General features: G+C 43.7%; 1 protein-coding gene across 1 annotated transcript in view; it reads left to right on the plus strand.

Moving 5' to 3' along the window:
- slit3 (slit homolog 3 (Drosophila)) overlaps positions 1-22,030 on the plus strand; it is a 235,551-nt gene that overhangs the window by 186,980 nt on the left and 26,541 nt on the right. The window contains exons 15-27 of the mRNA XM_070836538.1: positions 451-601; positions 2,699-2,773; positions 4,253-4,396; positions 5,745-5,888; positions 8,531-8,694; positions 12,148-12,280; positions 14,477-14,545; positions 14,660-14,731; positions 16,223-16,294; positions 19,328-19,399; positions 19,503-19,585; positions 19,727-19,807; positions 21,152-21,276. Of these exons, the coding sequence (XP_070692639.1) occupies positions 451-601; positions 2,699-2,773; positions 4,253-4,396; positions 5,745-5,888; positions 8,531-8,694; positions 12,148-12,280; positions 14,477-14,545; positions 14,660-14,731; positions 16,223-16,294; positions 19,328-19,399; positions 19,503-19,585; positions 19,727-19,807; positions 21,152-21,276 (1,385 nt within the window). The remainder of the gene's footprint in view (positions 1-450; positions 602-2,698; positions 2,774-4,252; positions 4,397-5,744; positions 5,889-8,530; positions 8,695-12,147; positions 12,281-14,476; positions 14,546-14,659; positions 14,732-16,222; positions 16,295-19,327; positions 19,400-19,502; positions 19,586-19,726; positions 19,808-21,151; positions 21,277-22,030) is intronic.

Here is a 22,030-nt window from a genome sequence, read left to right on the forward strand (position 1 = left end):
AACAAAAGTAGAATTTTCCAAACAATTTAATTGCAATGAGACAGAGTTTGGGCAGATATTGATAACCTGTCAGTGGAAGCAGGACATGCTTGTTTATTGGGATTATATGTTGTGTATGTGTGCCCTTCATTATAAATGATGTATAGAAAGGTTTTTAAATCTGGCCATGAGTAAATGGGACAATATAATGTTTTAAAAAACCCCAGTCTAACATTAAGAACCTGTCTGGTGTCTCTCTTTTCTTTCTCATCTTTATTTCCCTTTTTCTTTCTGAATCCTTCTCCCTCTGTTGACCTAATTCACTTGGCTTTTCTTCTTCCCCTCCTTTCTACGTGCTGTCTACCCTTTTGTTTGTCCTCCCTCCCTGTTTCTCTGCTTCCCCTATATCACTTTCTCTCTCCCTCTCTCTCTCTCTCATTCCCTCTCTCTCCCTCCCCCTTTCCCCTGCAGGTCAGGAGGACTATCGTAGTCGTCTGAGCGGGGAGTGTTTCCAGGACCTGGTGTGTCCGGAGAAATGCCGCTGTGAAGGCACCGTGGTGGACTGCTCCAATCTCAAACTGGCCCGTATTCCTCCGCATGTCCCTGAACACACCACAGACCTGTAAGTCAGCAGGTGTTTCCTTTTTACAAACATGAAGTATATTATTCCAGTAATATCACAGACCTGTCAAGAAGGTTTTTTTTTTTTACTTTCTCAGGCACAAACAGAAGCGTGCACGCTTGCATACATGTACAAATGCACATATGCAAAGCACATGCATGTCTGCCTTTCTCTCTCCGCCTCTCCACACCGCTATCACGGACGCCACTTTTCATTTTTAGCCGCTCAACGGTCGTTTCCATCTCCCTCAATGTCCTAAAGGAGCCATCATCATGTCTGGCGAAGGGTCTCACGGTGGAATACTGAGCAGTCCCACGGATCATTCATTTAACTGCTAAAAATGGAAAGAGAGTAACTGATAACGTGCGGCTGGAATACCGTAATCAGATTGTGAAAAAGGTTATAAAGCCTGTGTGTGCTAAAAATCTGCCAGGGTCACTGGCACAATAATAATAATTGTGCTAACGGTTTATGATAATATACTGAAAAACTTTCTGATTCCAAAGTGACATAAGAAATGTGTGTTGCTGCTAAAATCAGCCGGCCCCATTTCACTTCCAGCACCTGGCACTTTATCGAATATTTAATAAGCTAATATTTTCACACAGGAAATAGGAATCCAGCCAGAGGCAAAGTTTTACCTAATAATGCTGAATCACTGGCAGAATGTAGAGCTTCTGCCGTGCCTATTACTTTGGTGCTAATGGAGAGGAGCTGCAGAATAAGGCGCCACTGCAGCATTAAGGCAGGCGTGGAGCGGTTGCTCATAGAGAGGCTAGTTGTATAATAGTGAATTCAACCGTAGCTGCCACTTTAGATAACTAATATTGTCAGCATCCCACAGACCATTAGCCCTGAATTCCTCTGTCTCTTCCTCTTTGGTCCTGCTGCTCTCTGTGAACTCTTGCATCCTCCCTCCTTTTAATCTCCATCCATTCCCAGGGTGCTTCATGTCAAAAATATAAACTTCGTCCTTCATGGTTGGTTAGAGGGCAGATCAAAGTTTCTACTGTTTTCGACACCCCCACCCTTCTCTCTCTGTCTCCCTCTCTCTCTCTCTCTCTCTCTCTCTCTGTGTCTCTCTTGCCTTTTCCCGAAGAACACAACCAACCGGTGGGTTTTTGAAGGCCACAAAACACACACACACTCTCACAAGCTGCCAGTCGTGCCCTGCGTAACCTGCCTTATCAGGGGAAATCAGGGGAGGTTGTGGCTGAGCTGAAGGCTTATATATATTTTTTGCTCCCCCTCTCTCCCTCTCTCTCTCCCCCTCTCTCTCTCTCCCTCTCTCTCTCTCTGTGTCGTTCTTTGTGACTCTTCCCACTAGCCACAGAAATCCTTGACACCGGCCTTGAGCGTGTTCAATAAGTATGAAAGAATGTGTCGTAAGAGTGAGTTGATAATCAGAGCTCCAGATCGCGGGGGTGAAGACATTAAATCACCTTCCTGCTGTCACTGATCTACTTTGGACTTTGCAAATATGTTATTTCAGTTTGGCTTCATCCTGTTTGATCCGTCTTTTAATCCCTCCCTGTATCTCATTAGAAAGTGTCCCCTCCAGCTGAACTTTCACTTTCTTTTCCTTAATTTCTCTCACTCTACCTCTTCCACACACTCTCTCGCACACACATGCACAAAGAGCATCCTTTTAGCAGCCCCCTTTTAGTACAAATTACCTCAATAAAGCAGATGTCTGGCTTACTATCTCTCAAACTGTTTTCTCTTGGCTTAGGGCAGTGTGGATATTGATGACCGCATAGAAAAGATTCATTGCTTTTCTCTCCTCTTCTCTTCTCTTCTCTTCTCTCCTCTTCTCTTCTCTCCTCTTCTCTTCTCTTCTCCTCTCTTCTCTCTAATATGTTTTCCCTCCCTCTCTCTCTCCCCTGGTTTTGTGCCGCATCATACTTCAGCAGTCACTGAAGGCCTCTTAACCTTCATGCGGTCATTCCTCCCTCACTCGCAGCCCTTTTTCTCTCCATCTTGTGCCGGTGTGTGTGTGTGTGTGTGTTCATTTGTGTGTGTGTGCTGCCTCCAAAGCAGTTTTTTCTCATGAAAGAATAAATGTGTAACTCCCTTCCTCTGTCTTCCTCCCTGTAGGAGGTTAAACGACAATGACATTGCCGTCCTGGAGGCTACAGGGACGTTTAAGAAGCTGCCTAACTTGAAGAAGATGTACGTATACGTTTTTTTACGTTTGTTTTTGCATACATTTATTCATAAAATCATGCATGTATTTACCCAATTCATCTTCTTAAAGAAATTTAAAGAGGAACATGCGTGGGAGTGAAGTGGGAGATGGGGATGTTGTTCATTAGGATATTGTCCTTATGCAGCCGTTAGAGGAAGGAAGGAAGGAAGGAAGGAAGGAAGGAATGGCATTGCAATTACAAGATGACTGAAAGTAGAGCAGATGGATGAAGCAGATGGAAAAAGATGGATGCACATAGACAAGGGATACAAGAAGAGCTACCGTAGAAGCTCAGAGAGAGAGAGAGAGGGGAAGGTGATAGAGGGAGGGAAGTGGGGAGGTAGCAAGAGAGAAAAAGAGGATAACAAAGTATGGAGGAAGTAAACAAAGGAAAGGAGTGCAAAAGGCATCCACTCAAAGGAGGCAGAGTGGAAGATGCGCGAGACATGAGCGAGGAAACGAGGAGGAGGAGTGGCTGAAGAGGAAGAGCAAGCGAGAGGATGGGATGGAGGGAGATGAGAGTAAGGAGGTGTGGGTGGGAGGCACGGAGGAAGCGAGTATTAAATGGAAATAGGAGATGGGCCTTCGGTTCAGATTTACAGTCAGTCCTTATCTACTCTAGGTGTGTGTGTGTGTGTGTGTGTGTGTGTGTGTGTGTGTGTGTGTGTGTGTGTGTGTGTGTGTGTGTCAGACTGAGATAGAGAAAGACAGAGCAGAGACCAGTAGTTGATTTATTGGGGAGGAAATTGCTAACCATCTAGCAGTGTCACTGACAATATAGATTGGCTAGCACTCATTTCCATTTTCCTTCTCTCCGTTCCTTCCTTCCCTTCTTCATCTCCTCCTCTCCTCTCCTCTCCTCTCCTCTCCTGACATCTTTGTAGGAGTTTGTCTCCAATCATAATTTGACTTTTCCATCCATCTTCTTTCTTTCCCTCTCCTCTCCTTCCTCTCCTCTCCTTCCTCTCCTTCCTCTCCTCTTCCATAAAGCTGATAAGAGGAAACACAAAACTAGCTATGAATGAAAGCTACAGTAGTTGTGATAGCTATCGTCTCAAGTTATTGTCTCTGTGGCCAAATGCTCTCTTTTCATTTTCATTTTTCCCATTGTGTGTGTGCAAGGAAGAGAGATGGCAATCATTTCTAGTTGTCTGTGACCACTTGTCTCATTTATTTGTGTGTGTGTGTGTGTGTGTGCATGTGAGTTATGACTGTAAGCTGTTTTATTGTACAAGACGAGGACATTAAGATGAAAGAGAGGAGAGCTAATATTTATTAGTTTAACTGACATGATTGATGACTGCAATTAAAGTGTGAATATCATGTGTGTGTGTTTAACTCTTTGTTTATATGTGTTCATATGTGATCATGTCTTCCCTCTGGTATGTGAGAGACTCCTGCATGTGTGTAAAAAAAAGGACTGTCAAATGTGTTTCATCATAACTCTTCTGTCCGCTCTGCAGCAACCTGAGCAACAACAAGCTGAGGGACATCCGTGATGGTGCGTTTGATGGAGCGGGTGGAGTTTTGGAGCTCCTGCTGACGGGGAACAAGCTCACTGGGCTGCAGGGCCGCATGTTCAGAGGCCTCAGCGGCCTGAAAACTCTGTAAGTCTTATTTGCAGCAGCGTGTGTTTGTGTGTGACTGTCCTGCATAAGGAAGTAGATATTGTGCTGTTAGGCAGATTACATGAAACTCCACACGTTTGACACACACGTTTTTTCCTTTAACAAAAAGAATTACATAATAAAAACAAAGTGTTTCTGATGCATAAGTGGATAAATGTCAGGGAACACCTAGAAAAAAGTTAAACATTAAACTGCCCTGCAAGTTTGAAACGTTTCCCTGCTCAAAGACACCTGATTCAAACCATCAGCTCGTCCTGGAGCTCTGCGGGAGCCTGATGATAACATACATTCATCTGAATCAGGTGTGTTTGAGCAGAGAAACATCCAAAACAGACGCAGACGTTAAAAACATGACGGCTGCATAGACTCGTCTTTTACTGGCTCAGTCAATATGTGTAACTTTACAACAACAAAACATGTTTTTTGACTTTTTACAGTTAAGTTTGTAGCTGTGACCGCTGGCTGTGAACACCATGCAGGCTGTGAACGCCATGCAGGCTGTGACTTATGGTGGACTTCGTTAACTTTTTCTGAAATGAGAGGGCCGGGATTGTTTACTCACTCACCCTGAAATCAAGGCTAATGACAGCGTATAGTTGTTACTCTAATTAGGGCACCCACCATAAACAGGCCAGCGTCCAATTAGGACGTTACAGGATAGTGTATGAAATCATGAGCTAATGTTGTCTGTGCATGCTCAGTAATGACCAGCTAATGCTATCATGTATATATATGCCGGCTAATGACTCTCTGATGGCATCATGGCTGTCTCTGTATTATGTTAAGAGGCTCCCTGCTCCAGTAATAGCCTCACTAACTAGGTTAGCCAGTCCCAGAGATTGCTAATGCTAACTAACTCAGTTAGCCGGTTCCCACATGACTGCATGTCAAAAGCTAATGTCATATTACAGACTCTGTCACGACCGTCCTGTGGGGACTGCTTTCAGTTCAGCCCTGCTTTCTGTTTCATCCTCTGGCCATGTCATTATAGTTCTGCTCTTTTATCCGCTTCGCCTCTTTTTATCCGCCCACAGTTCAGCAATTTGGTGTTTTTGTTTCGTAGATTTGTTTCTTGAGCCACATTTTTTACAGGACAAACAGACTGCCTCTTTGAAAAAAACAAAAAAAAAAACATCCCTCCCTCTAAAAGAAAAGAGTAAAATGAATTGTTGATTCATGAGTTTGATGTTTTAGCTTAAACATTTGGGTCATGAGGTCGAAGCTCAGGACTCGAGGGTGCAGATATTATTGTGTCTTCACATTAAAGCAGGTCGTGCAAACAGTCGTTTATTGTCTTTCGTGCACTAAACATATTTGGTGTTTCCAGAATGCTGCGGAGCAACCAGATCAGCTGCATCGACAACAGCACGTTCACGGGCCTGAGCTCAGTACGTCTGCTGTCGCTGTACGACAACAGGATCTCCAGCATCGCCCCGGGAGCCTTCTCCACCCTGCACTCCCTGTCCACCATGTGAGTCACATCCAACGGCCTTTCTCCTCCTTTCCAGTGCTTATTTCTCTGTTTTATTTTCCCTGTTGTTGTTTTTTCATTTCCATGCCATTATTCTCATTATCTCCCAACATGCGCTACAATCTGTATCCTCAGATCTGGATGAATCTCCCCCCCTCCCTTCTGTCTCCCTCTCTTCCTCTCTCTGTCTGTATCCTCTAAGCTTCAGAGTCCAGCCCTGCTGGAGGAGTTATCTACCGTGCAACACACACACACACACACACACACACACACATTTGCACACATGTTGCTCTCTGGACACTCTTCTCCTCACAGATGCTCTCCATCATTATCGACTAGATTGGTCTGGATCCCAGGACATTTGTTATCAAAGCTAAATATATCACAGCATCTGCACACCTACACACACACACAAGAGCATCTGCAGGCTTGTTTTTATCCTCCCAAAGATGCACAGACCTGCTGCGACCAAGACATGAATACTTGACGATATATTCTTTAAAGTTATGTTGTCTTATTTGTTCACTTGTTGTACTTGTTGCCAGGTTTTCTGTCTGTGCAGAAACAACTGCCATGAAGTAAAGTATTAACCTGCCACATAACATTATGGTTAGGAAGGAGAGAGAGTGAGAGACTGTGTGTGTGTTTTCTTCAATCATCTGACCACCCAGATGTGGAGGTCATGAATAATAGATATTCTCAGCTCAATAAAACATCACAGCTAGATTTTTATATATTCTTTCTTACTGCAAACACACAGACATGTCAAGCCGAAGGAAGCCGCATCACATCCTCTCCGCTCTCTTCTCTCTTTCTTTTCCTCCTCGCTTCCTTCCCTTGTTCTGCATTTTGTCCCTGCTCTCTGTCCTGCGATGTACCTGTCATCTTTGATTCAACTTCCTATTTGAGTCTTCAGGGAGGGACAGCTGGGGGATAAGAGAGGGGCGATGGTTTCATAAAGTCACTAAAGGTTTGCTCAGCGAGGTCTGTTGGTGATTCTCGCTGCAAAAATGAATGGAAACTCTCCTCATTCATGTTATTTTTCACTGCGCATGCATCGGCTTTTCATTGTCCTCGTAGTAACACTTGATCTTGTTGCAACGTCCACCTGCTGTTCGGTGCAGAAGAAAGAGCTTCTGCTCTTAACACCTCCTCTCTTCACTTCTTTGTCTTTCTCCTGCTATTTCTAACATCTGTCTCCATTTTTTAATGCGTTGCTTCCCAATAGGGTTTGTCCGTTTAATTAAAAGATTAACACATTGAAAAGGAAGGAAGGGATTTAGCTTAGGTCTGGTTGCCACGCAGTGAGGTCAAGTCATTACAAGGAAATGAGGAAATAACTCGTCTCTATCTGTAGCAGCACATCATTAATATTGCTGCACAAACAGCAACCTTCAGGTTTATTAATTCAGCAGACACCCTGAAAGGCAGCATGCCACTTGCGGATCCCATAAAACAACCTGGAGGAACAATATCACCATCAAAGACGTGCATGGGACTTTTTAATTTACTGGTCGTTACACTACTAAATGTTTTCCATCTAAACTTATCTCTGCTTAAGCTCTTATTGTTACGCCACCTTCTGCCTCAGCACAGCAGCATCTCCACATCTTTTAAAGTAATCACCAAGCTGTGTAACATCCCAGAGTTGTAGGAATTACAAGAATTGATTACTATATTGATTCAGCTGCACCTGAAAAGAGTTTTAGGTAAAACAGAGTTTTTTCTAATGGGCTGGGACAGAAGACAGCACCTCAGCACCGCTGATATTTTTTCGCTGTCTCAAGCCTGATGTGCAAGCAGAGTTAAGATGCCGAGAGCAGCTTGAACTTGAGTACACAGCCTGTCTAGTACAGTATGTGCTGCTGATGCCTCCTCCCACCCCGTCCCGTTTAAATATAGTTCAGCATAAATATTACATGAGCAGAGCTACAAAAGCAACAAAATGCAATGAGAGGTGATCAAAAATGAATAAATTGTACAGATAACCTTTTCTGTTTTCTTTCTCTCACAGTTTCCCTTTTCTTCCACCTTTTTCTTTTTCATTCCCAAAAATGAATAAAAATATCTGATAACCTTTTCTCTTTGCCTCCCTTTTGTTCCCTCTCCCGCTCTGCCTCTCTTTGTCTTCAATTTAAATTTATTCAATTTATTCAAGTGTATGAAAAACAACAGTTATATCTGCGTGGTTTGCAGTGTGCCATATATCATCAAAACTCTACCGTTATTAGTGTTGTTGTTGTTGGGGATGGCTGCTGATTTTAGGAGCTGATAATCTCTCTTCTGCTTTTTTAGTTTTTTTTGCCTCATGCCCCTTTTTTTCTGCTGTCTGTTAATTGCAGCAGTCTGTGAGCTAAAGTCTTACTCTGGGTCCCGTCTGTAGATCTGCACTGATGGCAGGTTGTCTCCGTGGATGGCATCTGCTCACTCACAGAATCTATGCATCAGTATTTTATTCATGAGGGCAAAATTAAGGGAAAGCATTTATATTTAGCAAATGTGCATCATTTTGCTTTGATAAATTCATGTATTTGGTGGGAAAATGTTTTTTTCACTGCAGCTACGATCTTGCAGCAGCGTGTTCAAGAAGCTTTGTTTTTGTATTTTCCCCAGTTTCAATGATTCCCTCTGTGTTTTCACAGTAATCTCCTGTCCAACCCGTACGTGTGTGACTGTCACTTGGCCTGGCTGGGTCAGTGGCTGAAGAAGACCAGGGTGGTCAGTGGAAACCCTCGCTGTCAGAGGCCAGCCTTCCTGAAGGAGATCCCCATCCAGGATGTGGCCAACCCAGATTTCACATGCGACGGTGAGCCTCTCCCTCGCTCTGCACTCACTCAGCCCCATTAGCATAATTGGAAATAACAGTTCTTACACACTAGACATTGAAGTGAGCGAATACACAAGAGTAGTTTAGTCATTTTCACAAGATGTGCAGCCAGAGTGTGTCAGACAGGGTCACAGCCTGAAGCCTGAAACAAATGACATGTGTCACTCAGCAGCCATGTGTCCCTGCAGATAAGAGCGCTGAAAAGGTAAATTAAATGTGTCTTTGCATCGTGTTTACTCAACTCCACTACTGAATGCATTCTCCGTGTTCAAGAAAGACCTTTTGAGAGGAAAATTTCCCGAAGGAAATGTGTTTTATGTTTGGCGATAATGCCCAACAGAACTTTTGATAAGGTTTGTTAAAGTCTTTTGTGAGACACGAAGGTCGACACGAAGGTCGGTCACAGGAATGAGACAAATACAACAACTAATACAACTTCCTGTTTGTGTTTTTGTGTGACTTTGGTGTTTTAAAAGTGTTACAACACTACAGTCACAACAACTAGACGAGCACCTCCTGTGTTCTGCAAGGTAGGATTACTGGTTTTGTCAGGTGGCTTTGAACCAAACAATACAGCAGCTGTTTCTGGCTCAGCACAGAGGATCCAACAGGTCTGTCTGTGTAGGGATCCCTTCTGTAATGTTGTCAGACAATTAGGATTACAATCTGAGCCTGTCAGAGGCAAAACAAGCCCTTTTATTGGACGTACTTTGAGGGGCGAGGTTGTCCCAGAGGATTACATTACAGCCACTGCTGCCTGTTCACAGCCGCTGGCTCGTGTGCAAACTTTTCATCCCTACCAGTCATTTCAAACCCAAAATGTGCAGAGATAAGGCCCAGATTTTAAAATACTGGAGTGCTCCTTTAACAATCACAACGAAAGCTTGTAGCGTTATCATATCTTTAGTCCTGATTCTTGTCTCTTTCGTGTCAAACTTTAACAGTCCTTCCAGATACTGATTGCAAAAAACTTTTCCATCATCCCCTGTCTTAAGCCAGCAGAAACACACACAAACACACACAAACTTCCTCTGCGGGGTATTGTGAGGACAGAATGATCAGTAACCACTGGCAAACAGCAGCCGCACATGACATCAGCTTGTGGTTTGTACACTGACGTTGCTGTTACCACGATGGTGCCTGCCTATAGCAACTTAAGGCCGTCGGCTTGGCCGCCAAGTTTGACGCCACAGACAAAGTGTGGTCTGGCTCTCTTGTCTATTACATCTTTCTTTATTTTCCGCCCCTTTTCTTTCTTTAAAGCCGCTTTTCGATCTCCCTCTTTCTCCCCCGCCATCTCTCTCTGCCTCCCTCCAACTCCTGAGTTTCTTTGAATTCATTACACTTTTCTAATTTCCTGTAGCTGTGCTGCAACCATTTACTGAAAATGACTCTGGAAAGTAGTTAGCAGGGCTGGCTCAAGTGAGGAAACTCTAAGATGGTATCAGATCTTAATATTCATTCTTGCATTTTGTGCTCGTGAACACACACACACACACACACACACACACACACACACACACACACACACACACGCACGCCAAAACCAAACTCACTCAGCTGCACAAACATAAATTCAACTGGTGATTTGCTAATAACACACTCAACCCCATGTATCGCATAATACAACATACAGAAAGATGTTTGCATGTATGTTTTTCACCTTGTAAACCTACAGTTTCATCTGTATTACTATGATCTCATAGTAAAATATTGTTCAAATACATCAAATCTATTGTTGTTTGGCTGAAGGCCCGACCATCCTCAAAGATTTAAAGATATCCTGCTGACAATCAGACAAACAAACTACCAAATAGGGGCAACGTCGCCTCTTGGCACCAGTAAAATATCCACACTCTGAAGGTGTAAATCTCAGGCTGGCTCTCAAAAGAATAAAAGCAAAGAAACACACACACACACACACGCACGACCGATGTCTACACGTCCGGTCTATTTATAGTGGAGTGAAATGACTGTTAAGTTGTCCAGAGGCAGCCGGGGGAAAGGTAAAGTTAATTGAATTTGTGAGAAGATATTTAGCGCACATTTAGATGTTAGTTCAATCAGCCAACTGTAGAGTGAGTCAGCCCACGGCTACACCTCCCTGTGGACTCACCAGCTACACACATCAGATAAGACACACACACACACACACACACACACACACACATTCACCTGCACACACAGCTCTACACACGGGCATGTAAGCGCCCATTTGCTCGACATTTAGACGTTAGCACAATTAGAAAACTACAAAGTGAACGAGGAAATGGCCACAGGACAGGGAGGGAGAGCGATTTAACAAACTAAATACGCGCCGAACTCCGCGCACCGTTACACACATGCATGTATGTCATTGGCACAAAGGCACAAATACAGAATGAAGTATAAACCTGCTGTTACTTTCTCCACACACACACACACACACACACACACACACACGCACACACACACACACACACACACACACACACATGAAACCAGCTTTCGGTTGTATTATGATTGGCTTAGTGTCCAGTCGTCATTATCCTTCATTATGGTTTAAACTCAGCTTTTACACTTGGGACTTCAGTTCCACTATTTACATACTGCAGCGGCAGATTAAAGCCGTGTGTGTGTGTGTGTGTGTGTGTGTGTGTGTGTGTGTTTGTCTGTCAGTCAAGGAAATGGGAGACGTTTTAAGCCAAGAACAACACTCTGGTCTGTGATCCTTCTTATCTCTGAGTGTTAAATGATTACAATCACTCAGATGATTTTTGTCCCCGCCGTGTGTGTGTGTGTGTGTGTGTGTGTGTGTGTGTGTGTGTGTGAAACATGGCTGCTAAAGCCTGGACCCCCCCTTGCTGTAAAACAAAACCTGTTTTATTACATGAAGAGTATAGGCGTCAATGTTAAGTCGAATTTTGTCATAAAAAGACGACATTTTCCGATAAATCTAATGTTATTTCTTTAGGAACGTTCACGTGTTGGTGTGATAAAACAGTCGTACTAAAGCAGTAACATACTGTGTCTACAGATGACTGCAGACGCTGCGACAGCTCGTTTTTGCTGCCGTTTTTACGTGACTTCCCAAAGTCGTTGCAGGTCGTCCTGTCAACATCTGCTCAGTGCTTCTCCACCACCATCGGAGGGTTTTTAGCATCACTGAGACCTGCCAGCAGGTCCGGAGCCAGATGTTGAAACACACCAGTGTAGCTGATTTTAGTAGCTCCTGGTCATTTTATATGGTTTATAAAGTCCTTTTTTTTAAAAATGCTGAGTTGAGCAGAATTGACCAAGTGCCTCACACTCTCTCTCCACCTTTTGTCCTAATTTGTTGCTCTTTTACTTTCTCTCTGTCCATTTTTGTCCGTCCTTTTCCAAATCCATCTCTTTCTCTTTGTCACCTCCTAATACCTCTCTCTCTCTCTCTCTCTCTCTCTCTCCGTCCAGGTGCTGAGGATAATGTTTGTCTTCCTGCGTCTGGTTGTCCTGACGTCTGCACGTGCTCAGACGGCGTGGTGCGATGCAGCAACAGAGGGCTGCACTCGCTGCCCAAGGGCATTCCCAAGGACACCACAGAGCTGTGAGTCTCACGTGCACGCACACACACACACACACACACTCACACACACACACACACACACAGGACAAGGATGCACATTTTCGCTTTTGTTCGACTATACAGAAGCCAATGAACACACCAGCAGACGTCTACATGCACATGAGCAGAAATGGGCACTTTTGTCTTCCCCTCCAATAACATACAAAGTCACAACCACACACACACACACACACACACACACACACTGCTGCAGTGCAATATTGATGCAGCAGTTTGCCCTCTGCTGCTTCAGGAACTAACAAACCGTTTAGTGGACACACACACGCTCCCTTTCTTTCTTTCCTTCTTCGTGTGAGACTCGATGGTTTTATAGGCTGCAGGTGCTCGTGTTTTAATCTGTGTTGTGTGGATCTTGTCATAATAAATCTATGAATCACCACAGATATTTAAATCTACCTACAACGCACGTTAATGTTTGGCAGTCTGAGACGCTGCGCTGCCAAACGGACACAAAGACCGCTGAGAGGGGAAACCAGAAAGTGTTATTTTCTTTGAAATATTTCAAAAAATGCTTTTAAAAAAAAATATTCACTTTCCAATGTTATGATGTCAACTAAACCTTTAAAGAAGCCAAGGTCCACTTTCTGTGTTTAAAAGCTTTGCTAAAGCAGTGAAAGTTTCCCAAACTTTTGCCTTTTGTAGATCGATTGTACTCAGAAAGACACTGAAAAGAGAGAAACAAAATCAGTTTGAATCTAAAACAGCTAGTGATACTTGTAATTATCTGTTTGCATTAGGATTCCCCAGTATAATAGTCTCTGTTGATAATTTAAAGCTAGTAATAAAGCCTGTAATACAGACCAAGCCAATAAAGAAAACGTCTATAATGATAATAATTGTTAGGACTGATGTGCGATAGAACAAAGGTAAAACAATGTTAATCAAGACGGGGAAATGAAGGAAAAAGTAGGGACGGTGAATAATTACACACTCACTCACTCACTCACACACACACACACACACACACACACTCTGAAACCCCTTGCTGTGAAATAGGCCTGCTCTGCAGGGTCAATAGCAGTGATTAGGTATTGATCAGGGTGAAGAAGACACTCCATCATACTGTCCACATGACCTACTTATGACCTGAAAGGGAGGGAGGAACAGACGGATCATAAAATGTGTGTGTGTAGATGCTTGAGTGTATATATGTATGATTTGTTTCTCACATACTCACACAAGCAGAAGAATCAGCAGGTTAACAATGTTTAGAAATACGTTTTTCAAGTTATAATATATAGATTATATATATATATATATTCACAAACTCTTGCCTCTTGTCTGCTGTAACATCCAGACACTTCAGTCCACATGTCGTCCTCTTTTCTCCGCAGTCCAGCTAAAAGATAGAATAAACAATCAGATGAAAGTGAACTGGGAAATTAAAAAGCTTTTTTTAATAAATGTCTAAGCACTGAACTCACAGTCGTCACCAGGTCATGGAAAAGCCAGTGGCAGCTGTGAACATACAGTACGGTAAATATTAACAGGGCGTCTCCATCTTTAAGGTTAGAAAATAATCAATAGCATCAGACATTCACAAGCAGCCGTATAGAAAAATAATCACATGGTTACAGTCTGGATCCTCGCGGAAGGTTTTGATACCTCGCTGACTGAGTATTAGTTTTATTCCTTATTCCAAAAATAACCATATTCCTACTGAGCTAAAATGAAAATAAAGATAAATAGTGAACATATGAACACGGCACATGTATTATTAAGTATTTTTCTCATAGATGAAACATCACCAACCTAAGCATGGCGCTACAGTCAGGATGCAGTTAGCTTAGCTTAGCATAAAGACTGAAAGCAGAGGGAAACAGCTAGCCTGGCTCTGTCCATATATGCTGTTTAGGGTCAGAGATGAATTTTGCTTTGAGAGCCACACTAGTTCACATAACACACCACGACACACAGCTGAACATCACAAAATATCACATAAAGACACGACGCTCCTCTGGTAAATGTAAATACACCACATGAAGGCAGGTCTGAGGTACGGTGCCTCATTCCAGCTCACACCCTCCGTCTCCTACGTTTTTTTTATGTGACAGAAGTTGCGAAACCAAAACTTTTATGTGCTATATTGCAGTTTTCCCACCCCCACAGGCCCCTGTTTGTGAACATATTACATTAACTATGCGCTTTTCCTTGCAGTTACCTGGAGGGGAATATGCTGACATCTGTGCCCAAGGAGCTGGCAGCCCTGAAGCAGCTGTCACTGGTGTACGTACCACTCACATAACCTTGAACAGAACACACACTGATCCTTGTGCAGAAACCCGAACATGCGGCGTTGTTCGTCTGTGTGCATTTACTTTCTGCTTGCTGTCCACGCAGGGACCTGAGCAACAACAGCATCAGCACGTTGGCCCCGTACACCTTCAGCAACATGACTCAACTGGCCACCCTGTAAGTTACCGTGGCAACGCACACACCTAGCCGTGCGTGCAGACGTCCCCGCCTACGTCTAAGATACCGCCGATGATTTGTGTGTGTGTGCGTGAGGTTAAAAAGCACCAGATAAATCAGTGTTTTCCTCTCCTAACTTTGATTAATCGCCCTCTTCCCCCGTCCGTCTTTCCTCATAGCTTCACGCTGCCTCTTTTACTGTCTCTCCCCGTCTTCTCTCGGCTTCCTCGTTGTCTTTCACTTCTCTCTTTCCAGCTTCTGTCCCCCAAAATGTGGCTTAATTCCTCTCACTCCTCCTCTATTATCTCCCCGCCTTCTCCCTCTGTCTCATTTCAAGCCTCTGCTGTCTCTTTCCTGCTAACGCACAGGTAGCGTGTTGCTTCTCCATCTTTTCTATTCCTTTCTAAAAAAAAAAAAATAAAGTTCTCACTCACTCACTCTCACTCAGTCAGTGAATTTGATAAATTATAATCTTCTTCCGCCGCTCTTAAACTCTTTGCTGTCATTCTATTTTACAAACAAATTCCTTTTATTACAGGGCTCATCTGCAGCCTGAAGTCTCTTTCTTGCCTGTAGCTTATCTATCTTATCTGGATTTGGATTTTACATTAATAACGTTGACTCTGCACATTTGCTTCTTACCAGCAACGCCCTGTTTCATATTTCATTGACTTGCACTCCTTCACGCCTGGGAGCTGCCCAGTGCAACCACAGACTTCTCCTGTTAGCCCCCAGATAGCATCAGTGGAGCAGCTTCTGACTTAAATGCCACCTTGCCAAGAGCTGAAGAGGTGGAGGTAGAGGAGGGTGTTTCAGTCTTTCACTCTCCACCTTATATTTTCTTAATCTGTTGATATACTGGCTGTCAGGGCTCCTTTCTCCAACTTCTACGCCAGCTGTTAACCTGCACGTGGAAAAAAGTGGACAAAGACTTGTTGTTTTTTTTTCTCCTCTTTCCTCTGAGACGCCTTTCGGGCCTCTTGATAATCACTAATTATGATTAGGCATTACTTCACCAGCCAAAAACTGCAGACAGCCAAGTTTCTAGGCTGCTAGTGTTTAAAGATACATATCAGCGCTTCACCTCGGGATCGTTGTTGGGCGCCCTGAAATGGCCAACGTCAGAAATCTTTTCCTTAAACTTTTGTCTCCTTCACTTTCGTTCATTGTTAAACTTTCTGGTTCATTAGCAGTTTTAAAAGAGAGAAGCTTAACTGTGGTTTGGGAGTTTATTGTTAGAAAAGCCTCAGCTTTGCCTCTGGCTGTGCTTTTTTACCTCTACCTAATTTTTCTACCTGACCTGAAATGTGCCCTCCTTGTTTATTTCCCCTTGTATTATAAAACCAAATGTGCTGTGTCACCTCTCATGACTTAAGTTAATTGAATCATTCAGGTATGTGATGTGAAAGCCAAATAAATAGGCTAACATGAAAACAGCATCCCGAGTCGGTCTCTAAACTCGTGACCTTGTTCGTGTCCTCTGTCTTCCAGCATCCTGAGTTACAACCAGATCCGCTGCATCCCCGCTCATGCCTTCGACGGGCTCAAGGCACTTCGCCTGCTGTGAGTAGCGAGCTTCATCTTCTCTGTGCCGCAGTGGATTCAATATTCAACGCTTCCCCTTGCTAGTTATAGTCCTGAGCTAAATCAAAGTTTAATCGCTCCCCTGGTGCCGGGCCGAGTGCCACGTTAAGGCCCAGTCACAAAATGAGTCACAGCCACCCAACGGTTTGTTGTTTGTGGGTACTAAAGAAGATAAAAGTGACAATCTCTCATCTCTTCTGTAATGCTCCCTCTCTATCTGCATGCCTCCCTCTCCCCCCCTTGTGTCCCTTCGCTCTCCCACTCCATCCTCTCCTCCTTTTCTCTCTCTCTCTCTCTCTCTCTCTCTCTCTCTCTCTCTCTCTCTTTCTCTCTCCGCCCAATGTTGTGTTTGACGAATCGACCTTCAGCCTCCGTTTCTCTCAGTCATCCATCTGGTTGTCCACCCTCAGTCTCACAAGCCTGCATGTGCACGCGCTCAATGTGCACATTAGTATTTCTGTCCGACCGTCCTCACACACACACACACACACACACACACACACACACACATCAACACACATGTCCAACCCTCATTGCTCAATGACAGCAGAATTCACTTTTGATTCTAACCCATGCCATTTGTAAGTTATCATTGTCCATTTAACGATGATACCTTCATAAATTAAGTCTCTGGTTAAAGAGTAAGTGAGAAGCAGTTCTTTGCTGCCCTCTCTGGTTAAATGTTTCAGGCTTGTTTCATCCCTGACGGCACCCAGAATGGGTGTGGTTACAGGTTCACCTCCGTCGGCGAGGTGTGAGGTGTACATCTATACGCCACCGTGCTATAATACAGTGTAATAATGATAAAGTTTATTTATATAGCACTAAAACAAAGACACAAAGTGCTGGATGTGCTTAAACACCGCATGAATCACTCAGACCCTTAAAATAAAAACAAAATGATAGAGATGAGAACAGTTACAGTGATAACATAAATAACATAAATGGTCTCCAGTGGCGTTAATAGATGTGGATTCATAGATTCTTTGGTGTTTTAAAGGGTTAGTTCGGATCCTTTGGTTAAACAAAGGTCAAACAATAACACAAACAAAGTACTGAGGCAGCTGCAGAACAGCCTCTCACATGTTCTGCAAAGTAAAATGACTGTTTTTTGTCATAGGAGTCTGGTGGATATGAAGAAAGGTCTGTCTCTGTAGGGATCCTCTTCCATAATGTTGTCACAAACTTAACTTGCCTGTCAGCAGCAAAAACCAGCGCTTGTAGAGGACGTAGTCCACTCGGGCACAGTCGCCCCAAAGGATCACGTTGCAGCCATTGCAGCCCGTCTTGCGGCTGCTGGCCGAGACGATCGACTGGACCAGTTCCACAGAATGTTTGTAGCTACGAGTCATTTTGAACCCTAAATATGTGAAATAAAACCAGGGCCCAGGTTTAAAAAGACCTGTGTGAACATTTAAATCACTGAAAGTTGGCAAAAACAAGTATATTTCTAGTTTCAGTAACCAAACTATGTTGGAGGGGAACTTCTGCTCTCCCCAAAGCTATTTTTCTATGACTTGTAACTTAAATTGTTTAGAGGTCTGACTTTCACCTTGTGTTATTTTCTGTAAACATGGCGTCCTGAACTTTGGCCACCGTTGTTTGTTCAGAAGAAGAGCGTCAGTGTTTCCAGCCTGTATCTCTTACGAGGCGTTCACCTTGCAGAAGTGTACTGATCGCTGTTTTGTTTTTGGTTTTTTCTCTTCCCACCATTCTTTCCTTCATTTTAGTTGATGTTGCCGTGGGGAATGATCCCTTTCTGCCCCCGCATAGCAACTGGTTGCCAGGCAGCCATCACTGTCACTTCCTCATTACCCACAACCCCCTCTGGGCCAGCCTTTACGCGGGGGCTGTTAGACCACCGTACATAGATGCACAAACACGCACTCAGTGATGCACACAAACACGTAAAGTTCTCGCACACACAGGCTGGTACACACTGATCTGAGCGCACACACACTGAATTATGCGCACACACACACACACACACACACACACACACACACACACATTAACACACACACACACAATTTTCCAATAGTGGCGGTTTGATAGCTGTCCCCTGCCACAGCCCTTCGCTCTAATGGAATGTGAACTTATATCCAGCAGGCAACACACTCAAACGACGAGACACAAAGAACACACACACACACACACACACACACACACACACACACTCTGCAGTCTCTGAGCCCTCGGAGACAAAAGTTACACACACACACACAGACACACAGACACACACACACATCTACACGGATAAACATGTGCACAAAAGCTCAAAGGCACAAAACTGAAATGCACATGGTCACACTGATACACATCACAGCCTGCAGTTTGTCCCTGTGACAGTTTGTCCCTTTCACACACACACACCTACACACACACACACACACACATACACACCATAGTCTACCAGATGACCACATGAGACAGTTTATATCCCATTCAGAGACCAGGACAAGCTTTATTGGCCAAGAATGAAAATAAGCTTTCTCTTTATTTTGTGTTGTTCTTTCATAAATATTTTATTTATTTTCCATTATAGACGGGGATGATGGTTTGTCTGCAGCTGAGGAACCACAAATAATTTTAATAATTTAGCATGCAGCTAGTCAGGGATGGTGTATTAGTGTGCCTAGGATCTAGTATATAGCAGCTGCCTGTCAGTTTCATTTACGTCCGATCTGATGGAAGTGAGCCAGTGAGGTTGTTCGGTGTCGTCTACGACCAGTCAGTTAACACTGTTAATAAATCCACCAGCGGCAGCATCAGTCTTATAATACGAGTGGAAGCAGGAGAAGAAGTCGTAGTTTTAACTAGTAGCGACAAAATGCTGTTGCTAATGTGATTATAAAGCAACACAGAATGCTTAATCGAATTAATTAACTTCACATTAAAATTAGCAGTGGGTCAGAAAGTGACTTCCATCAGTTTGTAACAAGGTCAGTTTTGTGTTTTTAATATTCACGTGCTCGCTTGTTTAGCTCTCTGTCTCCCGTCTCCCTCCTGCAGCACTCTTCACGGCAACGACCTTTCAACCATACCAGAGGGAGCGTTCAACCACCTCACCTCTCTGTCCCACCTGTAAGTGCAGCCCCATACATCACTTTGTGTGTCTTGGACGCGAGTGGTCGGGGATCATGCTCATAAAAACTGTGTGTGTGTATTTGTGTGTATGTGTGTCCAGGGCTCTTGGTGCCAACCCCCTGTACTGTAACTGTGACCTGCGCTGGCTCTCCCAGTGGGTCAAGGCTGGCTTTAAAGAGCCTGGTAAGAAGAAAAATCCCAATCAGGATGCTGTTAAAATACCCAGAAACCCAAATATTGCATTTTCTGTGCTGTGCATCTCGCGCTGAGTGCGAGGGAAGCTGCACAGTATGCTGTTGATGTCAGCTAAGTGTGCTTTTGCAGGCATCGCTCGTTGTACCGGACCTCCTGACATGGCCGACCGGCTGCTGCTCACCACGCCGCTCAACAGGTTTCAGTGTAAAGGTAAATGGTCTCTTATTTTCCCAGACATATCAGTGCTGCCCTCCTCAGTCACATCATCTCAGCTAAGTCCTGATTTTTAAGAAGTTTGATCCTTTCGCTTGTTTAGATTGTTGACATGTTTTATTCTTGATCTTTTGGGTCGTCCACAAAGTAAAAACGCTCCTCTGTGGGATTTGCTTCCCCTCCACCAGTCTGGGTTTTGTCTGTAGGCACTTTTCTGGCCAATACGTGGATTTTTATCCAGCCTCGGGCCAAGCTGTATTGTTTTAGGTAAGGAGGGCTGCCAAGGGTTTTATTTACATGATTATGTGCATTGCAGATCAGTGACTTGTGCAACACCAAGCAGACTTGAAGACTTTGAGCACAGCCCAGTGGACTGGGGGGCTTTTTGTGCAGTTTCTGGGTGTTTTTGGTTTTCCCCCCCGTTGTCCCAAAACATGCAGATTATGAAATTTACAAACTTTAAAAGTGTTGATGTGTTTCTATCTCTCTCTCATGCATGTTTGCTGTGAGTTGGATGTTGTGTGTAGCCTTTTCAGAGCTGCTTCTGAGTCTTATTTGAAACATGTTAAGTTTATTGAGATATTTAATTTTGACGCAAAGGCTCCAGTGCAGCTAACAGTTAAGCTTAGCAATAAGAGTCTTTAAAGCTTATTATTTTACTGTGGGTGAACATAATATTGCAGATATTGCAGTTGTTCTTCAGTCATTATGTTTCTTATTTCTAAAAACTGACTGAATCAAGCCTTTCTTCGTTAAGGGCTGTAGTTTTAAGATGTTATGACGTCGGCTCCATTGGATCAGCACCAGTTTTTAAAACAGGGTTGCCTGTGTTCATAGACAGTGAGCAACACAACCCCCCCAGTAGTATTTCAGTCAGACAGAAAGGAGGCCGGGAGCAGCTGCCCTGTAACATCACCTGCCCCGGGGCTCCCCTGCGACCAGACTGCAGGGAAAAAAGAGTTTGGAGGCAGACTTGGCTTTGAAACATCTTGAAAGCCGGGATCCTGCATGTACAAGGAAACTGTGTTACACTTTTCTGTGCATGGATGTTAGAAGAGTGTCTGGAGAAAGTTCTCCACAGTGTGAAGTGGACTGTGGCTCAGGTGTTGAGAGCAAACTCTGGTCGAGGTATGGAGGTAGCTCTCACTTCCCCTTCCTCTTCCTCTTGTGTCTACATTCCCTGGCTTTGAAACAAATCACATTTCTTGCTCTCCTAAGCTCTTGCTTTTCTCATCCTGACTAAATGTGTATGTCCTTTCTTTGCTTCTTTTTCTCACCTTCATGCCTCCTTTCCCTCCGCCCTCATCCCTCATCTTCTTCTTTTGCTGTTATTTGTCTCAGGCCCTGTCGACATCAGCCTGATGTCAAAGTGCGCCCCCTGCCTGGCAGCGCCCTGCCAGAACAATGGGACCTGTGTGTCCGACGTTACTGGATCCTACCAGTGCACCTGCCCATATGGATTCAAGGTGAGACACCTTTAAGGAACAACATGTTTGGTGCTTAAGCTACTGTAGAAGACACCTCTACTTGTTACGATACCCAAAAGTAAAGCTTATTTAGTATAGCACTTTTCACAGAACAGCGTCACAAAGTGCTTTAAAGGAGTAAAAGAAAATTAAAAACAGTAAATACAATAAAATCATAAATAAGATCATAAAAAACAATAAAAGAAACAACAACAAGCATCCGTAAGAATCTAAAAACACCCCACATATCCCACGAGCTTTGGACAGCAGGAGAAGAGGAAAAGTTTGAATAAATGTGTTTTAAGCTGCTTTTTAAAAAAAAAGCCAATATTTGCTTTAAATTCGTATAAGAAATGCTTTTTTTATATGTATTATTTATTCATTGCTGCAGTAAATCTTGCTTGTTCATCAGCTCTGCCTCCTTTTTGTTTGAAGTATTTCCAAAGTGGCTCATCAAGAGGCGAGATGTATTTCAGCAGGTGTGGAAACAGTACAAATCAATGTTAGTCCCTTGTTTTGCCATCTACCTGCCCTGTCACATAAATACCCATTATTCAGCAGTTCCTCTGTTTTCTAAAGCTCGTGAATTATGGAATCCAGGCGGCACGGCTGCAGAGAACATTTTACTTTTGCTGCCTGATTCATGGAAGTGGGTGCATGTGTAAAAAGGTATATATATAGATGGATAGCCACGCTGCATAAGCCCGTGGTATTAGCAGTATTATCAGGCTTAGCGTCGGCCTTGCATGCATAA

This window comes from Pempheris klunzingeri, chromosome 9 (genome assembly GCF_042242105.1).
Source record: "Pempheris klunzingeri isolate RE-2024b chromosome 9, fPemKlu1.hap1, whole genome shotgun sequence".
NCBI classification, from domain to species: Eukaryota; Metazoa; Chordata; class Actinopteri; order Acropomatiformes; family Pempheridae; genus Pempheris; species Pempheris klunzingeri.